Source organism: Terrapene carolina, unplaced genomic scaffold (assembly GCF_002925995.2).
Source record: "Terrapene carolina triunguis isolate 2854851 unplaced genomic scaffold, T_m_triunguis-2.0 Scaffold85, whole genome shotgun sequence".
NCBI classification, from domain to species: Eukaryota; Metazoa; Chordata; order Testudines; family Emydidae; genus Terrapene; species Terrapene triunguis.
In genome coordinates this window covers 44,550,688-44,569,391 of record NW_020664436.1, presented here as the reverse complement: position 1 = coordinate 44,569,391, position 18,704 = coordinate 44,550,688, and the positions used below count along the sequence as shown (strand labels likewise).

At 40.2% G+C, this 18,704-nt stretch overlaps 1 protein-coding gene across 1 annotated transcript in view; it reads left to right on the top strand.

The window, feature by feature from the left end:
- Positions 1-18,704, top strand: part of UTRN (utrophin) — a 513,556-nt gene that overhangs the window by 411,199 nt on the left and 83,653 nt on the right. The window contains exons 62-64 of the mRNA XM_026649537.2: positions 1,136-1,337; positions 12,462-12,547; positions 18,422-18,579. Of these exons, the coding sequence (XP_026505322.1) occupies positions 1,136-1,337; positions 12,462-12,547; positions 18,422-18,579 (446 nt within the window). The remainder of the gene's footprint in view (positions 1-1,135; positions 1,338-12,461; positions 12,548-18,421; positions 18,580-18,704) is intronic.

The window sequence follows — 18,704 nt, the reverse complement described above, 5'->3', positions numbered from 1 at the left end:
CCTTATTTTATACTGATATACAGCAATTTATAACTCATCCTAAAATTGTCAAGACTTATTTCCATTGAGAAATGACATCTATACTGTTAATGCACTACTAACTCTGCCCACAAAGAAACAGTTTTGAATGATGGAGTTTCAAATTCATGCTATAGATACTTACTATGGGAAAAGATGCCAAGAAACTGCCACTACTTCTTGCTAAAATTCCAACTTGTGTAGTTAAAGATGTCACTGAGAATTATGAAACCATTTGGCTTTTACTGTCCTTCCTTCCTTTTAGACAAAGATATGCCTCTTTTCATTACATAAAGTGACTTGGAAGAATTCAATAAAAGCCTTCTTTTCTTTCTCATCATCCAGCTGATAATTAGATTTTCATGATCACTATTACATTTGTGTGTGCTTTTTGGTATCAGCACTCCTTGTTATCCATCAGAAATTCATAGCAGAAGTGTGTTCTTTTATGGAGGGAGCCTGAAGATTTTGCATGACTATGCATTTTATCACCTTGACTAATAGGATACAAATATAAGTTGAAAATTACATATTTTTCTGGAAAATTACATCAAGCTGCTTCCCCTTAGTTTCTTTTAAATCTTCATAATTCTGCATCTGCTATTCAGTTAATCAGTCCTCATTGCATCCCTAATGCACATTACTGTCAAATATTACTATCAAAGAATTTGCACAGTTTTACACTACTAGAGCCCTTCAATGCTAGTTTGACACCTTAGCAGTCAAGGCCAGATTCTGCCTTCTGAGCTGTGCAGAAGATTCTCAGTAAAGTGAGTGGAATCCAATCTGAATTCTGCAGCTGAAGGCAGAATTCTCTGATCATACAATTCTTGTAAGCTGTTTTTAAACAGTATGCTAAGTAGTGTAATGTTTTTGTTGTTTGCTTGTAAGATTAAAAAACCCAAATTAACCCAGAAAACAAACAAGAAACAAAAACAGCCAAAGCTGTAGCTTCCTGCTTAATAGGAGTGCTTCACCAGTGTTAATACATCTAAGCCACTGCTTCAGCTAACCTGCCTTAATTAATGCTATAATGACATGAGGATTCAGGAGGCAAACACTGAATCCAGTGATGAGGCATCATTATTATTTGTTTTGTTTTTTATTATGTTATTAGTGGACCTGTTGGATTTGAACAGAACAAATGAAGTTTTCAAAGAGCACAAGTTGAGCCAAAATGACCAGCTCCTCGGTGTCCAGGATGTGATCAGTTGTCTCACTACTACGTACACTGGACTTGAAGAGAAGCACAAGGACATGGTGAATGTTCCTCTCTGTGTAGATATGTGTCTCAACTGGCTGCTCAACGTGTATGATACGTAAGTAATGAGTTCTTATTTACAGCATGTAGCTCATTGTTTCAATGTAGTATACACAAAATGTATACCATGTGTACAGTGAGTTCAGTGGGGTTGTACTTGACATGATGTGTGTAAAAAAGAAAATACTAGAGCATAGCACTCTAGATTTGTCTACCTTTTTTTTTATGATTTTCTTTTTGGGAAGGGTGGTGTGGTGAGAGAGAAGCTATGATAGCAAAACTTTAATACTTCAGTGAAAAACATGCATTTGTTCCTGTTGATAAAGCTTCTGTCTGAGTCACTGGTGACACTATGAGTTTGTTTGATTCACTGGTGATACTATGGGTACTTAAAATGGTCTGTTTCTTATCCCACCTACTCAAAAGCCCTGGAATACAAGCGTGTGTGTGTGTGTGTGTGTGTGTGTGTGTGTGTGTGTAATATAGCTACATATGCTACCCTAGAAGCATAAAAAGGTTGAAGGAGGTGTGTCCTTCATTTGGCAATTGGTGTTACTGTGCTGGTTGCAGAACCAGAGAAGCACTGAGAATATTGCAACCTGCATAGCATCTATTCCAAATTTAAAGATAACAAATGGCCAGAATTACAAAGCAACTGTCAAAAAACTTGATGACGGCCATCCAACACAAAAACAAAAAGGAAACCAACTACAACTCCATAACCAACTGAATACTGCCTCCTGCAGAAACCAAGATATTGGACACTGAACAACATGGACACTGAACAACACCCTAACAACATCAACCTATCAAAACTACCCCTAGCCACAGGGGTGGGCAAACTACAGTCCATGGGCCACTTCCCACCCATCAGACATTTTTATCCGGCCCTCGAGCTCCCACTGGGGAGTGGGGTCAGGGGCTTGCTCCGCTCTGCCTGCCTGGTGCTCCTGCCAGGGAGTGGGGTCAGGGGCTTGCCCCACCCAGCGCTCCTCAGCCCCGACTCATAATTCCCTTGATGAACACCATCTTCCGGCACGCAGAGCCACACTGCGCAGGTGTGACCTCACCACACGGTTTCCAGGATTGGAACCCCACCCCTACGCATCAGCGTGCCAGATCTTCTCATGGTCTCCTACGGCCCTACTCTCGAGAGCCTCGAAGCCGCCCAATAGCTGCACTCATCCCAGCTAGGGTGCCTCCACTCGTGGCGGTGCCTGGTACAGCTGCCTTGGTGTCACTGCCGGCAGAGTTCCTGTAGAGCCGCCCCCCTGCCCTTCTCCACGCCCCCTGCCTCCCCGCACCACACCCCATGAGTCCTCTCTTCGCTGCCGCCCCCCCTCGGTAACATCCCTTATAGAGCCCTCCCATGCTACACAACATAGAGTACCCCTCCCTCACTGCCATACAATTTCCATACCCAGATGCAGTCCTCAGGCCAAAAAGTTTGCCCACCCCGCCTAACCAGAACTGAAGTATCTGAACTCTCCAATGGACTAATTCTGCCCAGCCACAGAACCTGATAATATACTAATGAAGAGAACTAAAAGAATTCTTCTGCCGATTCCTCCTTAAGGAATTATTTCACAACAAAGATGACACCATCTACAACTACCACATCCCCACTGACAGAAATAAGAATCATCTGATTCCCAGAGAACAAAACCACACACTGGATCATAACATCAATGCCTCAGGAGGAAAAAATTGCCTGTGAAATCTCAACGGACACTACATCCACCACAATCTCTCTACCACTGAGGGGATAGCTACACAGTCCCTGAAATCCAACCACCAGATTGTGGTGAAACCTGAAGACAAAAGGGGCACTAGTGTAGTCCTTAATTGTGATGACTGTGTCAACGAGGCCAAAGACAACTCTCACACCTCCTACTATGGAATTTAAAGATACCATCAAATCTTTCCCTGAACAACTCTTAAGAAAAACTCTACAACCACATACCCCCACAAACCCATCCCAGGGACCTTCTACGTGCTTCCCAGGACACACAAACAAGGGAACCCAGGCAGACCCACTCCTACCAAAGAAGTATCAGGACTCATAGAAACCACCGTTAAACTACTCTCGACAAAGGGGCAGCTTCCTCCAAGTCGCTACCAATTTACTCCAGAAACTCCATGATGTTAACATCCTCCCTCAGAACACCATCCTTGCCATGACTATCACTTCCCTATACACCAATATCCCTCACTATGACTGCATCACTGCCTGCCTCAAACACACACAAGATAATGCACAATGCTCAGAAATCCAGCCAAAACACATCACCAAACTCATCCATTTCATTCGCAACCACTTCACGTTTAATAACAAACACTTTGCAGCCATGTGTACTAGGATGGCTTCCCAATTTGTCAACCTCATCATGGGCCACCTTGAGGAAGAATCTCTAGAAAAATGTACCACGAAACCAATGATACATAGATGATATTTTTATCCCCTGGACACATGAACTAAACTCCCTCAGGGACTTGCACCACAACTTCAACAACCACCACCCATCCATCAAAATCTCTTTAGACCACTCCCACACCAGCATCAACTGGACACCCTGGCATGGTCAGCTTAAAAATGCTGCAAACGATAATATACAAGAAACCCACCTATCATCACATTTACCTCCTCAGATCCAGCAACCATCCCAGACGCATCAAGAAATATGTTATCTACAGCCAGGCACTCAGATACCACAGAATTTGCTTCAAGGAGAAAGTCCAAGATACATACCTAATACATTTAAAACCTCCTTCACCAAACAAAGATGCTGCACCAGAAGAATAGATTACATCATGGAAAGGGCCACCCAAATACCCCAGGAGAACTCATTTCACTGTAGGAAAAAGAAACCCACTGACCGCACTCCCCATAATTGTCATCTCCCACTCCATGCTGGAACCCATACGGGTATCATCAATCAATTACAACACACATTTCATGGGGACAATATCCCGAAAGAAATCATTCAGGAAGCCCCTCTTCTGGTCTTTGGACAACCCAAATCTCCCCACTCCCCAAACCTTGCCAAGGTCATCATCAGAAGCAAACTCCCCATAAACCATAAGAACATAAGAAAGGCTGTACCGGGTCAGACCAAAGGTCCATCTAGCCCAGTATCCTGTCTACCGACAGTGGCCAATGCCAGGTGCCCCAGAGGGAGTGAACCTAACAGGCAATGATCAAGTGATCTCTCTCCTGCCATCCATCTCCCCTCTGTCAGAGGCTAGGGACACACCAACTCAGAGTGGCACCAGATCCTGCCAGAACAACAGATGCAAAACCTGTAGGTATCTCTCCACTGCTACAATGATCAGTATACTCCACAACACACCTTTCAAGATTCGTGGGTCTTACACATGCTTATCCTACACGTGGTGTACCTCATTCAGTGCATCAAATGCCCCAATAGCAACTAAGTGGGTGAAACAAGACAATCACTACGTTCTTGAATGAACTCTCACAGGAAAATGATAAAAGACAAAAACACCATATCAACCATGGGTGAACACTTTTCACAAAGTGATCACTCTATTCAGTACTTGACCTCAAGGGAAACTTGCAAAACACTTTCAAAAGGCAAGTCTGGGAACTTAAATTCATAACTCTGCTAGACATCAAAAGCTATGGCCTTCACCAGGGTTTTATGGCTCATTACAACAATTTGTAACATGCCACACTGCCTTCTACCCTTAATTGCCCACTTCAAACCCTTTATGAGTAGCAATCTAAACCACTATTGCCCATTTCATTTCAAGTGACTGCCTACCATATGTTACCCCTTCTTCTTAACAATCGTATCTCAACTTGTGTTTAGCTCAGACACTCTGCTTCCTTCCCCAACCTGAAGAACAATTCTGGGTAGCTCGAAAGCTTGTACCTTCCACCAATAGAAGTTGGTCTGATAAAAGATATTGCCTCACTCATCTTGTGTCTCAGAATTTTTTTAATCAGTTACTCTATCCAAATAACTCCACAATTCTAGGGCTACAAGAGGGAACATCTGTTATGTATTTATTTATTGTATAATGAGTTATGTATCTGTAGGCTTATCAGAATCTGAATCTCATTTTTTTTTATAATTTTGATTGATTATTTTTAACCACTTTTTGAATTATCATCATTTTAATGTTCACAATTGCAGAAAATTCAGGGAAGAGGGGCCAGACCATAATTATTTTTAACAGAGTTGTAAATACGTGCTTTATGCAGCCTTCATTACAACACGTTTTATACACATTAAGGTGGGACTCTAAGTTCTTAAGCAGCAGTTTCTTACTTTGTCTATCTGTAAATTTTGCTTTTTATCAATGGAAATATTTTTCTACAGTTTGTGTTTATACAGTGAAATGTTTACTCTCCCTTAAATCAAATTCTTCCAAGCTTATATTTCTGTCACAGCCTTGGTTGAGCTCCCCCTGCTGGACACTCACCTGTTTGGATCCTAACACTGATCCCATGTGTTTCTCATTCAGCGCACTGAGTCTGAGCAGCATCCAGGCCGTGTCTCTGGCTCTAGCCTCTCAGGCTCACTCCCAGGGTGCAGACTCCCTCTTCTAGTACCCCTTCTGAGAAGTGGAGCCCCGTGATTTAGCTGCCCTAGGCCCCAAGACCAGTGCTGAACCCCAAGCCTCCCCAGTAGGTTAAGCACACCCTTTCCCAGAGCTCCACCCTCGTGGGTACACATTTAACTCTCCAGGGACATATGCCAGTTTTAGCAGGGAGCCCAGAGTCTTTGCAAAGTATGTTCACACACACACACATGCTCTCTCACTCACTCATTCACTCACGCACTTCATTCATAGAGAAAGCAAGGATCCATACAAAAATAACAAAATCTGCCCACAAAATCCCTCCTTCCAGTGTCCTGAGTGCTCATTGGGTGGTTTGTTCAGTAGTTTCAGGGTCCCCAGACCCTCCTCTCCTCCTGATTAGCTTCCAGATTCATTCTCTCAGCCCCTGTAACAAGCTCCCTCTAGCTTGTTCAGATCTGATGATCAAAAGGTTCCTTCTAGCTTGGAAAGTACGTCTCTGTGTTCCTCACAGAGTTTGAATTTTTCGAAGTCAGTTCCAACACATTATTTCTTTGTTGCTTTTTTGCTGCTGCAGCATTTCCACTTCTCCAACCCTCCTCCCTGCAAATAAACTGGACAGAAAACCAGTTTCCTGCAGCTTGGCCAAATTTCACTATATTGCCAGGCAGAGTCATTCCGTGTAAATGACTGCTTTGATTGTCCTGTAGCTGTTTCCAGATAGGGTATGTGATATTTGATATCATCCCTGTCAGCACATGGCTGATTTTAATACACACTGTAGGTTAATTTGTAGATTTCATAAAATCAGTCAGAATTCGTATGTTGTACATAGACAGATTCCCCAAGTCGTCACATATCTCTTACCACTTCAAGATGAACAGAGCAGAGGCATCTCCCAAGTACTCCAGGGAGGTTCTTGTCTCCCTTCCCCGCAACCCCACATACACTGCAAGATAGAGCATCTGCTGTTACATCTTATTGATTTAAACTTCATACAGTAAAACAGTCCCAAAATCACATCAATATACAGTTTTCATTAAAACATTACTAATCAGTTTCTATGTACGTCGTTACAGATCTCCTCCCTCATGATCCCCCAGGAAGGGGTACATATGGGGGGCACATGAACTCTCCCCATATGCTCTTGTCACCCAAATACTTATGATTAGTTGGGGTGGGCCCAGAAGGATTGCCCCCCCAGCAGAGTGGGCCTCTGAGAGATGAGGGATTCCCATCTTCCCCAGTGCCAACTTCCCTTTTTCCGACCTACTGAGGAGAATTTCCTCCCTCACCCCTCTTAAGTTCATTTACATTTTGATTGACCAACCAGCAGTTATAAATTAGGGAGGGACTTTACCTACCATGTATTTATCTTGTGAAGTTGTTAGGGGAAGGGGAGCCACAGAAGGATCTGAAAGCTGTGCCCTAAGATAACGAATGTGACTGTTACCAGCCTAGGTGCAATAATGGTCTTTCTGAGTGCACCTCCTCAAACTTCAAGCCTCAGGCCTTTTCGTCTCCTGGGGTGGCATCCACAGTTTGCCCAGCCTCAGATCAGGTCTTTGCTTGCAGCCCGATGGGTACCATGGGCCAAGATTATGCTGACAATGCTGCCTTGCTTGTGGAGAAATAAGAGAATTTCAGTCCTGCCTTCCAAGGTCTCTAAGACACCACCCACACCATGGGGTTTCTCTTTGGGAGCCTGTGACAGCATACATTTGCAGTAAGAGACAACTTCTTTAAAACAAAGCATGATTTATTTTGCCCAAAGGATACACAGTGCTTAGAGAAGTGGATTTAAAATAACAGAGACCTATGTACATGTTCTCTTACCTAAATTTAACCTATCTATTCATCACTGGGGCAAGTCTGGCTTATTCTCCATCTCTGAGCTGGGAGAAAAAGCCCCGGCTCCTTGCAGCCTTCTCTTGTCTCTGAGGGTATGTCTACACTGCAATTAGACACCTGTGGCTGGCCTGTGACAGTTGACTCAGGTTCACAAGGCTTGGGCTTAAGGGGGCTGTTTAATTGCGGTACAGACGTTTGGGCTCAGGCTTGAGCCTGGGCTCTAGGACTCTGCAAAGTGGAATAATGCCACAGCTCCAGAGTCATCCATAGGATATCCTAGCCTGGATGGACCCAGCTAGGTAACTTCTCCCCTCAACTGATGGCCCAGCCATTGTTATTTTAACTCCCTTGAAGCTGGGTACCTGGCTATCTTATCATGACACTAGTTAACTTTCCTTCTGGGCCTCTCATCAGCCCCTTAACAGCTTCCTTCGATTTAACTCTATGCATTCAGGCAGGCAGCAAAACACAATTGAACAGGGAAACTGAGACACACACACAATAGTCATAAGAAACAGTGCAGACATTTTTTCCAGTTCATCACAAATGTAGCAGTGGAAAACAGAGACGGGGGCGGGTTCAGATACATTCCTTGACTTGGAAGCTGTTGCATGCTTAGTATCAGAAAATGGATAGTGTCAAAGGAGAATATTAGCTTCTGATTCCTACATATTTATCATTGGAACATTATTTGGTTATTGTGTTGAAAGTGTTGATATGATGTCTGAAACTAAACTCTTTAGACTGATTAAAGAAGTCTTAGGGTACAAATATGAAAAATATTAGATTTCTTACTCTCAAAGTTAGAGAGTAAATATTCTCTCTCTCTTTCCATCTTCACCCCCTCACTCTCCACCCCCAAAAATATTAAAGATTGGGAAATCATTTTAAATTGCCATTTTTGAAATGTCCTTTAGAAAGGAAATAATTTGTCTCCCGACATTTCCTTTGTTTATTGCATTGGTGTTATACGTATACAGTGTTTCAAATCATTAAACTTCCTCCAAAAGCATCTGTTTGTCATCTGCTATCAACCTGAGATTTAATTAGTGGTTTGCAGATTGAACAACTTCCCAGTTTGTAATAAAACTCACCTACTGATGTATGTGGCCATTTAAAAAGCAATTTATTTTTAGAGACAGTTGACAACAATGAAGTCTGTTGTGTTTGGTATTTTCTGACACATTGAGAATTATTAATTCTTCAAGCTAGATAGAAAAAAGAAGCGGACTCCCTGCAACCTTTACATTCTCAAGGACCCAAAAGGTTATTTTGTTGATTAGCATCTGCCCGTAAATATGTTTCAGCCTTAAACTTGATTTCTTAAGATAATTTTGGCTAGTCCAGAACACCTTTAAAAATACAGTATTGAAAATATAACTTGTAGGTACAATGTGAAATAGTCTTAAATGTTTTATTGAGGGAAGATAAGTGTGTGTGTGAGAAGTCAAGTACTTCGTATGGGTTTTTTAATAAATCTCACAGGTAGATTATTACACTAGGACACTTGCATAAATTTAATTAATCTGAAAGCACATGTAAATAAATAAATAGATTTTCTCTTATGGATATCATATATTGTCCAATCTTAGGAAATATGTGTGTTACTTATATGGAAATGGACTAATAAGCTATAGAATCCCCTGAAGCAGTTGCTTCACATGTGTTAAGGGTACACAATACCTGGTGTATAGGATGTTTCCCTATGGTGGTCAATGACCTGTTCTTATTACCTGAAAGTAATTCAAAGAACCCTAAATGAACCACATAGTATCCATAAGGAAACTTGTATGGATTTTCTGCTGGTTTTGTAACTACTTTATCAGGTTGTTGTATTTTGGAGGGAAATTTAATCTTTTCAAATGTCTAGGTCTCCTGAAGTGAGAGGTCCTTTCTGTATGAATGCCTGTTTGAAAGGCTGGGTGTGCTTTTTTCTTGCATTCTGTATGTCCAGTTGTCTGGGATGTGTATGCTAGGCAATGTTCTATACCCAAGCTTTTCTGTAAGACTCAAAGCTGTTCTCCTAGAGCCACCTCATTATCTTTCTTTTGTGGTTCGCTCTTCCTACAAAGAATCATGGCTTTGTTGTAAAATTATTAGTGATCCATTCATAGATGTTGTATTTACTGTAATTTTTTTTCTTGTCCCATTTTTTTTTACTGGAAATTAGGTCAGATGGCAGCAAATTCCAGTCTTCCTGCTGGCTCACATATTGTGCTCTTTTAATCAAGAACTGGCAACTTTGCCCCAACATATCTTATAGTGGTTTTATGGACTCTTTTCCATTAGGATCCCACAGTGATGTAACAAAAAATCAAAACTTTGAGTTGCTACAGTGATAGGTGCACAATAAATTACATTGCCTTGTCCATGTAATCTTTACGATGATGCATCTGAGTTGTGTCATACCAAATGTCGTTAGATCAATATAGTGACGTTGGACTCGGGAGTGTTGGGTTCAAATTATAGGTCAGGCTGGTAGTACTGCACCTTATTAAGATTCTTTCATGAGTATCTTATTATTAAATTAAATTAATGGAGATATCCTATCTCCTAGAACTGGAAGGGACCTTAAAAGGTCATTGAGTCCAGCCCCCTGCCTTCACTAGCAGGACCAAGTACTGATTTTGCCCCAGATCCCTAAGTGGCCCCCTCAAGGATTGAACTCACAACCCTGGGGTTAGCAGGCCAATGCTCAAACCACTGAGCTGTCCCCCCCATAGAACCCTGTTTTCAGCTGTTTATAACTTTGTCAAAACTTTAACTATTTGGGCTAAAATTTTCCATGCTAAGTGTGAATTTTTTTGAAAATAACAGTGAAAATGGTTCAGCTGTTTCTCAGAAAATGAGGCTAGGGAAAAATGCATTGTTTTGCCCAGGCTAAAAAATTCTGGTGACCTTTTCTATGAAAAGCTCTATCATTTCCATGCTTTGGAGCAGGGAGGTGGTGAGGAGAGGTGTGGCCTTGGTGTTAGGGATGTTTGTTTTCCTCTTCCTGTAAAAATACACCCAAATATGGCCAATTTATAGGCCTTTGCAAAATTGCATTTTGCACATGCTCAGTGCAGACTTTTTATATTTTAACAGCTAAATTCCCCAAAGATGCTCAGTGTACTGGGCATTCTTCATCCTAGGCTGAGTGGGACTTAACCTGTAGTTGCAGCTCTGGGCTAATATGTGCTGTGTCGGATCCAGGTCCCAGCAGCTTAGAGGAGGAAGCTGCCTGATTCAAATGCAGAGGAGGAAGAGAGGTTCTTTCTCCCTCTGCATTCAAATCAGGCAGCTTCCTCTTCCATCCTGTCTGTGAGGGGCTCTGTGAGTAGATTAAGGCAATGAGCACGTTTGGGGTTTGGAAGGAGTAGATTGAGACAAGGAGCCCAGATAGGGGGACTAGGATTGGAGGCTGGCAAGACAAAGGGAGAGAGAAACTGGTCTTGGGGATTTGGGTTGGCAGAGATTAAGATTAACAGCAGGAAGGAAGATTAGGACTGGTTGGTCAAGGGGACCGGGATCTGGGGAGGAAAATGCACTGTATGGGAATGTGAGCCAGTAGGTGGCGAGGAGACTGAGACTGGATGAGGAGCCCAGAGAGACATTTGATCTGGCTGGGCAAAGAGGCTGGGACAGAGAGCCAGAAGGGCAGGAGGGAAGGAATTGATAGGGAAGGAAGGTCTGACAAGGACCTGGGATATAGGGGGAAGAACTAGCATTGGTTAGCAACAGGAGTGAGGACAAGGAATCAGGGGTGGATGGGGGATTCTGAAATTGGACTAGGAGCCTGGGATGAGAGATTGAGACTGGAACTAGTCCAGAATTTTTTGACAACATTTTTTGAAGTAGAAAGTGACAATTTATCAAAATAAGAACTGTTCACGGGAAAGGAAAGGATCAGTTTTGACAAATTTCCCATTTGTTTCACTTTTTGTTTCAAAACAAGGTTTTGTTTTCAAATAAACAAACACAAAGTGTGTGTCGTGTGTGTTGCTTTAACACCTCCTCTCATGCACACCATGTCAAAAATGAAGGAAAAGCATGTGCATTATTTTTCAGTCTTGGAAGGGTCATTAGTAAAGGCAAAAATCAGGAAGTCCTTAATTAGTGCAGTTTTTGCAATGAGCTTTTGAATTTTCTTAATTATGGTGCTTTCTCTCCATTTCCTGATTTTATCACATTAGTATCAATTATGAAATGTATTTTGCTTATGGGTTTAAAATTGTATCATTTGGAGCCCCGTGTGTATCCTGATATTTTTTTTAAATGTCAGACAGCATGAGTCTGAAGTCATATTGCGAACAGCTCCACATTCTCTAATTAGCATATACATTCAGCTGTTTATGTACTGGTGCACCTATACACCAAAATGTTTTAAAAAGAGAGATGCAGCACCGTGGGTGAAAAACATTAATGAATCTGTACAGTATCAGAGCTCGGCTTCATTTTACAGATCCCATCTCTCACTGTGCAGTGTGCTTCCCAGCTGTCTGCTGGTGTGTACTTTTTGTTGTGTAAATCACAGTTAGCAAATAATGCTATGATTTTATAGTGCTAAATGTCATCATTTTGGGGGTAATGTGAAATGTTAAGACGACGCGTACCCAAGTTGAGGAGTTTTTGTGAAGGAGAATTCCCTTAATGTGATTATCAGTTCTAAAGACCTGAAGTATCTTGTTTAAAGAATTTAGGTATAGTTTTATATAACTTGCCAGGTGTTTTGAATTTGGAATGAACCTATATTATAATATTAACTGTATTTAAGCTCTCTAATAGCTTTGTGCAATTTCAGGGGTCGGACTGGAAAAATCAGAGTGCAGTCCCTGAAGATTGGGTTGATGTCTCTTTCCAAGGGTCTTCTAGAAGAAAAGTACAGATGTAAGTAAGAACTTATTCCATAAAATGTGTGAATCTGTACTTTTTATATTAAAAGACAGAGTCATGATTTAAACAAAAATCATAATTATCCTCTTGTCCAGGATAAGAAATATTTTTTGATGCGGATGCGATAGTAGATTAACATTAGCTTTTGCACTGTCATCAGTCATAGTCGTAAAGTGTGGGCAAGTAGATTTTATGCCGTGACTTGTAAATTATGCAGTTACAACATATGGTAAAGCGGGATTAAGTGGTTGTACATGGAAGCCAGAAAAATGTCTTGTTTTACGTATATTTGGAATGATCCTTTGCCCATTTAACAAAATAGTGCAACATTCATATGTTCAGTTTATGGAAAAATCAAACAAGTCAGAGTTGGTAGGAACAGGTGCATAGGTTTGATAAACTACTGCAAGGAAATATACCAAAATACAGCAGCTGCATTAAATGGGTCTGTTTGAGGAAGGATGACTGCCAGTTTGCAGATACGGCTCCATCATCTGAACTTCCTGCCAAAACCTTGCCCAATGTAATACAACAAAGGCATGAAGTTATATTGATTTAGATATTTTGAAATTTTTGAGGATGTTGAACATTTTGAAAACATTTAGTAAAATAGCAACATTTAGCAAAAATAGTTGCAGAAACATGGAGTTACATTCTTTTGTACAGTACTTATGAGTAATTCAGAACAAAGGACTAGTGCAATCCTAGGGAAAGGCTAATAATACAGTATGGACTTATGGAACTTAAAATTAGTTTTTATGGGAGTAGCGGTCCGACACATTTCACAGAAACAGAAGTAAGTAAAAGTATATCGAGAGAATATTTGTTATACGTTTCACAGAAAACTGTGGAGCTCTTTGGGAATATATTCCTGGCTTTTTTAAAGAGCACTTTCTTGTAAACTGTTGATTACCATGTCTACATTAGCAAAAATCTTGTGCATTGGGGCCAATTTCAATATCTATGATTTTGTACAGTCATAGTCTTTCCCCAGCATGTTGTACATTTTTTTTTTAATTCCCTAGCATAGTTTAGTTCATATGAATTGGTCTTTGTTTTCATGAACAAGGGGGAGGGCTGAGTCCCTATACAACAAATCAAAATTCATAATAAGGCAGCAGAATGGGATTTGTGAAAAATGAAAAGCTGATTGTAGGGTCTAAGGGTTAGATTCCCTTGATAAAATGGTAAGCGCTAACCAAAAGATTAGAAAAACGTCATAGAGGTTGATTTTTTTTTCCCAAACTCAAAATTGCCCTCAACAATGTAAAATAGACCTTGTTGATCAAATATTCCCGTAGAGACTAAATACAAACATTTAAGTTGAATAGTAAATTGGCTAGGTGAAGGTAAATTTCAGCAATTATTTCTAATATGAAACAAAAGTGGCAATTGACCACCAGTACACATTTGCATAATTGACTTACACGTTTACAGCATTCTTCAGAAACAAATTAAAGTGAAGAGTTCTGGTATTTTGGGGGCGCAAAAGGTTAACTTGTCTCAGAAGATTTGTGTACTAAGACAATCACAAGTTCAATTCTAAAACTCATCATATCATAGAGACTTTAGATATCTAAATAGCTTCCTGATCTGTTTTTTTAGGACTTCAACAGTTACTCTGTCACTTAACATAAAATATCTTTTTATATTTTAATTTCCATATCCAGTTCTTTTTCAGTATGTCGGGTTTTGACAATTCATAATTGTCAACTTTAGTGTCCGCTTCCTGATGAACCTCCAGAGCTTGTCACAATACAAGACTTTTCTTTAGAGGGGTGGGAGCATTATCTAATGTGGTCAAATTGTCTCAAAGCAACTGATCCACACAGATTGTTGGTAGCATCTTCCTCTGTTGCTCTGTTTTTGGGAAGTTGTTTTTATGGGAAATGAAGAACAATTTCCCCCTGGGCTACTCTTCCATTTACATTATTAGTTTATTATTTGTTTATCAACCACATAGAGCCAAGCTCATGTCCCATAGAGTTAGAAATGCTTTGACTCAGATGCATTCTGAAAATATGTTTTGGTGTAGCAATTCCTGATATAATTAAACTGCTTCCCAGTCTTCTTTGCAAGACTGGATTTGTGTAGGTGATATAAGGAAGAAGCTTTATCAAATAAAATTCCTAGTTGTATTAAGAAAAAAAGAGTACACAATTAAAGGCCCAGTTCAAGAAAGCATCCCTATTCAGGAAAATCCTTATGCTTAACTTTAAGCACTTGCCTGTGTGTTTTCTTGAATAGAGGTAGAGTTAAGAACATGCTTAAGTGCTTTCCTGAGCTGGAGACTAGAGGTATACAGCAAACAAAGAGTTAATGAATGTGTTAAAATGTTTATTAATTGCTTTAATAACTATATAACCTAGTCTAATTCTGAAATATTAAGAACAGAATAAACAAAATGCCTGTTATTCATTGCTATTATTACTATCGGTTATTTTATATAGTATCATTACTATTATTACTATCAGTTATTTACATAACATCATTTATACTGCAGAAAAAATAGGCCATTTATGAGTTATTTAGTTCTACTGGCACAAATACTCTTGGAAAGCAAATTTCAAAGTCGTATTTAAGTATTCACAGAAACCAAAGCTTAAATTCACATGTGATTATTTATGACTGAGTTCTTTCACACTCATCCAGACAGGAAACAGAAGCAACACTATGTGACTTATCTGACCTGTCACAACTAAGAAACATAACTTGAAGACTGATTATCAGGTAGTCACGGAAAATGGTTTGCAATCAATCCACAATTGAAAACAACTGGCAAAATTCAAATAACAAATACATTAAAAAAAAGCACATTCTGCTTGCTTATAATTCATGAGCAGAAAACAAATGTAAATTTACTTGAATAAATGATATGTTATTAATTATTTATTGAACTCTGGCACTGAATCTGGAACTCCTTCCCAGGATATGAGGCTAAATGTGAATGGCAATTAAAACAAGCTTAGAGACTGACAGAAAAATCTGAAAATTACTGTTTCCTTGGCTTTTGGGACAATGCCATGCAGTGCTCAGGAACTGTAGGATTTGGGATGCCACGAGGAAGGCTGTTCATTGAAAGATCTCTACTTTTGGTTCAGTAACTCAGTTTTCAAGAAATGTACAAGATCCAGGAAAATTGACTTTCCAGTTCAACTGTGGGAGAAGCAACCCATGGCCTCTCATTCTTCGTAAGGATTGGAACTGCTTGTGCTGCATTTTATTTTTAGGGGGGGAGTGGACCCCATTTCTAAGACAATCAGAATGAACAAATTAAATTAGTCTTAAATACATTTTTCTCTGTTTATGCTTCTAATGAAGGCCATATTTCATTGTAATTATGGAGTCTCTGTCACTGGGCTCTTTGCAGCTGCTTGAATGGCTGAAATTTGACAGTGCTAAATATGTAATTTGATGGCTCAGCAATCTTTGCTAGCAAAAGACACAGACAACATGCTTGTGGTGGAATTTTTACTGGGAATGATAAACTGTTGAACAAACTTTCCTGCACTGTAGTTACCAACCTGTGGTCATATTTCTTCAAAGACTCTTTTTCCAATAAGCCAGGTCTGAGTGACACAGAATTGTATTCATCAGAACATTGTGTGTGCATTCTCAGGAATTTGGGAGTATTAGATTAGGTTCCCCCATACCTCTAATATGTCTAAGCTCTCAGATCCCCATCTCACCTTTCCTTTCATCTTGATGAAGGGGAACCTTTTTTTCCCCTGTTTCTAGGCTAGCTGAAGTCAGTTGGTCAGAAAGTGCTGGAGCTTTGGCTTATTGTATTCTTGATTCAGGAGGTTCCTTTCCCTGGCAGAACACAGACAAGCTGCTGGTGCTGGGTGCCCCCGACTTCTCTCTACACTTGGCCCCAGCACTGTCAGTCTCCCTGGGTTAGTCATTCACAGGGAGGGATTGTGAATGATTTAAACAAATCCCTTTTGCAAAAAATGAATCTCCTACCTATATCACCATCGTCTGATCACTTTTCTCTCCCCCTACCCCCTCTTAATCTTTTTACCCCCCATCAATGGAAGGGTTAGAATTTGGGAAGATGTACTATTCCACCTTTCTCCCAGTCACTGCCGAGCCCTTTTGCCTGCCTTTGCGTCAGCTTCTAGTATGCACAGAGACCAGCAGAAACACTTCAAAGAGGGCTGAGATAGCTGTCCTCCCATCAGCGCTGCAAAGCTGACCCGTAGTTGCTACAAAAACGACTCCAACTGCTGTTCCCTAGAAAACTGGCCAGGACTCTGAAAGCCTAGGACGAGGCTGCCAGAACCAGCAAGAAATGCATCAAAATTCCCAAAATGCAGTTGATAATCCAGATGTCCCTTTTGTGAAATTCCTCTTACGACCCCCAACCACCATACCAAAAGACATCTGTGCCCAATTTTTGTGAAAAGTGCTTACACCTGCTAACAGATTCTTCCTGCTTCTCCATCAGAAATGTAGTCAAATGGGATTTTTAACTATACTCATTCTTAAACAACATGTGTGTTATGATAAGAGAGGTGCAATATATGGAAAACTGTACAAATAGATTCTTTTTTTAATGAAAAAGTATGAAAGACCTCATTTGGGAACAGAGTAAAATTTGGGAACAGAGAGGCAAAACCTCCATCGACTTCACGAGGTCCATGATTTCACCCTCCAATTTCTTAGCTGTGAAAAAAACCTTTTGAGTGAATATGAATTGCTGCATTGCTCTCTTCCTGAGACTCTGTTCAGCACCCGGGAAAAACAGCCCTGAGATTTTTTTTTCACTGCTCCATTAATCTCAACAGCTAAAGTTTTAAGTAATAGTTTAAATGGTCACCTTGTTAACTATTTAGTTGCTGATCATTTAGGCAGAAACATCCAACTAATGCAATTATCTCCTGAGTGGTCGGAATTTATATAAATGAGAAATGGAAGAGACCTGTTCAATTTGCATCTAATCCATATTCAGTAGTCAGTGCAAAATTGTTGCCGACAAACTATTCTACAAAGCTTGTCTTGCCTGATTTTAAATGATTCAAGTGGCTTCCAACATTTCCCTTGAAAAACTGTTCCAATGTCCAATAGGTCTCACTATCAGGAACTATTTTCCTGACCTTTTTCAGCCTCAATTTTTCTTTTCTTAATATCATCCCAATACTCCTAGTTATGCCTCAGGGGTTGACGTGCCGCAGGAAAAGAGGGACCAGTGAAAGGAAAGTGCGTGGAAGGATGTGGTTATCAGGGGTTTAACATAAGTAGCTGTAGATAGATCAGTGACCAGTTGGCTGGTTCTCAAATCTTTCAACTTTTGTGTGTACCACGTCTGACCGCTCCCAGTTCAGATGCAAATTTTCTTCTTTCGCATTCTCACCTGCTGATAGCTCAAGTTTTAGCATAAAATGTTGTTGTCAGATGTATGAATCATTCCTGTGATAACACAGAAATCTTTATAAGTGTCGCAAAAATAAATATAATGTCTTGTTTTAATCCTATATTATTTTGTGTTGTGGTATTTCCCGCATTTTTATCAGATAGTTGATTGATTGTAAGTCGGGAGCTACAATACGGTAGTGCTTATTCCACTTCTTGTTGTAAAGAATCTTAAAATAAGCAGCATAAACTACACTTAGTGGGTCTGATTCTATCCTGATTTACACCAGTGTAAATCAGGAAAAATACTATTGAAGTTAATTGATTTACACTAGGATAAAATGGTTGTAAGCCATGGGAGAATCAGACCCATTGTAATTACATTTGGAATAGGAAATATTATTAAACCCATAGAGCTGAAGTGCTGACAAATAAATTAGAAAAAGAAAAAAGAGCAGACTGAGACTAAAATGACTTTCCCATATGAGCCATCAACTATTGTCTGTATTGCAGATCTCTTTAAGGAAGTGGCAGGGCCTACAGAAATGTGTGACCAGAGGCAGCTTGGCCTTCTGCTTCATGATGCCATCCAGATCCCCCGGCAGTTTGGAGAAGTAGCAGCTTTTGGTGGCAGTAATATTGAACCCAGTGTCCGTAGTTGCTTCCAGCAGGTAAGATCAGCAACCTTTCTTTATGTATGAAATGTGTCTGTTGTATCTTTTTGTTTTATACCTCTTTATATATATTCACAAACTTTATTTAGGTCAAAATCAACTGTGGAATTAGCAGACAGTCT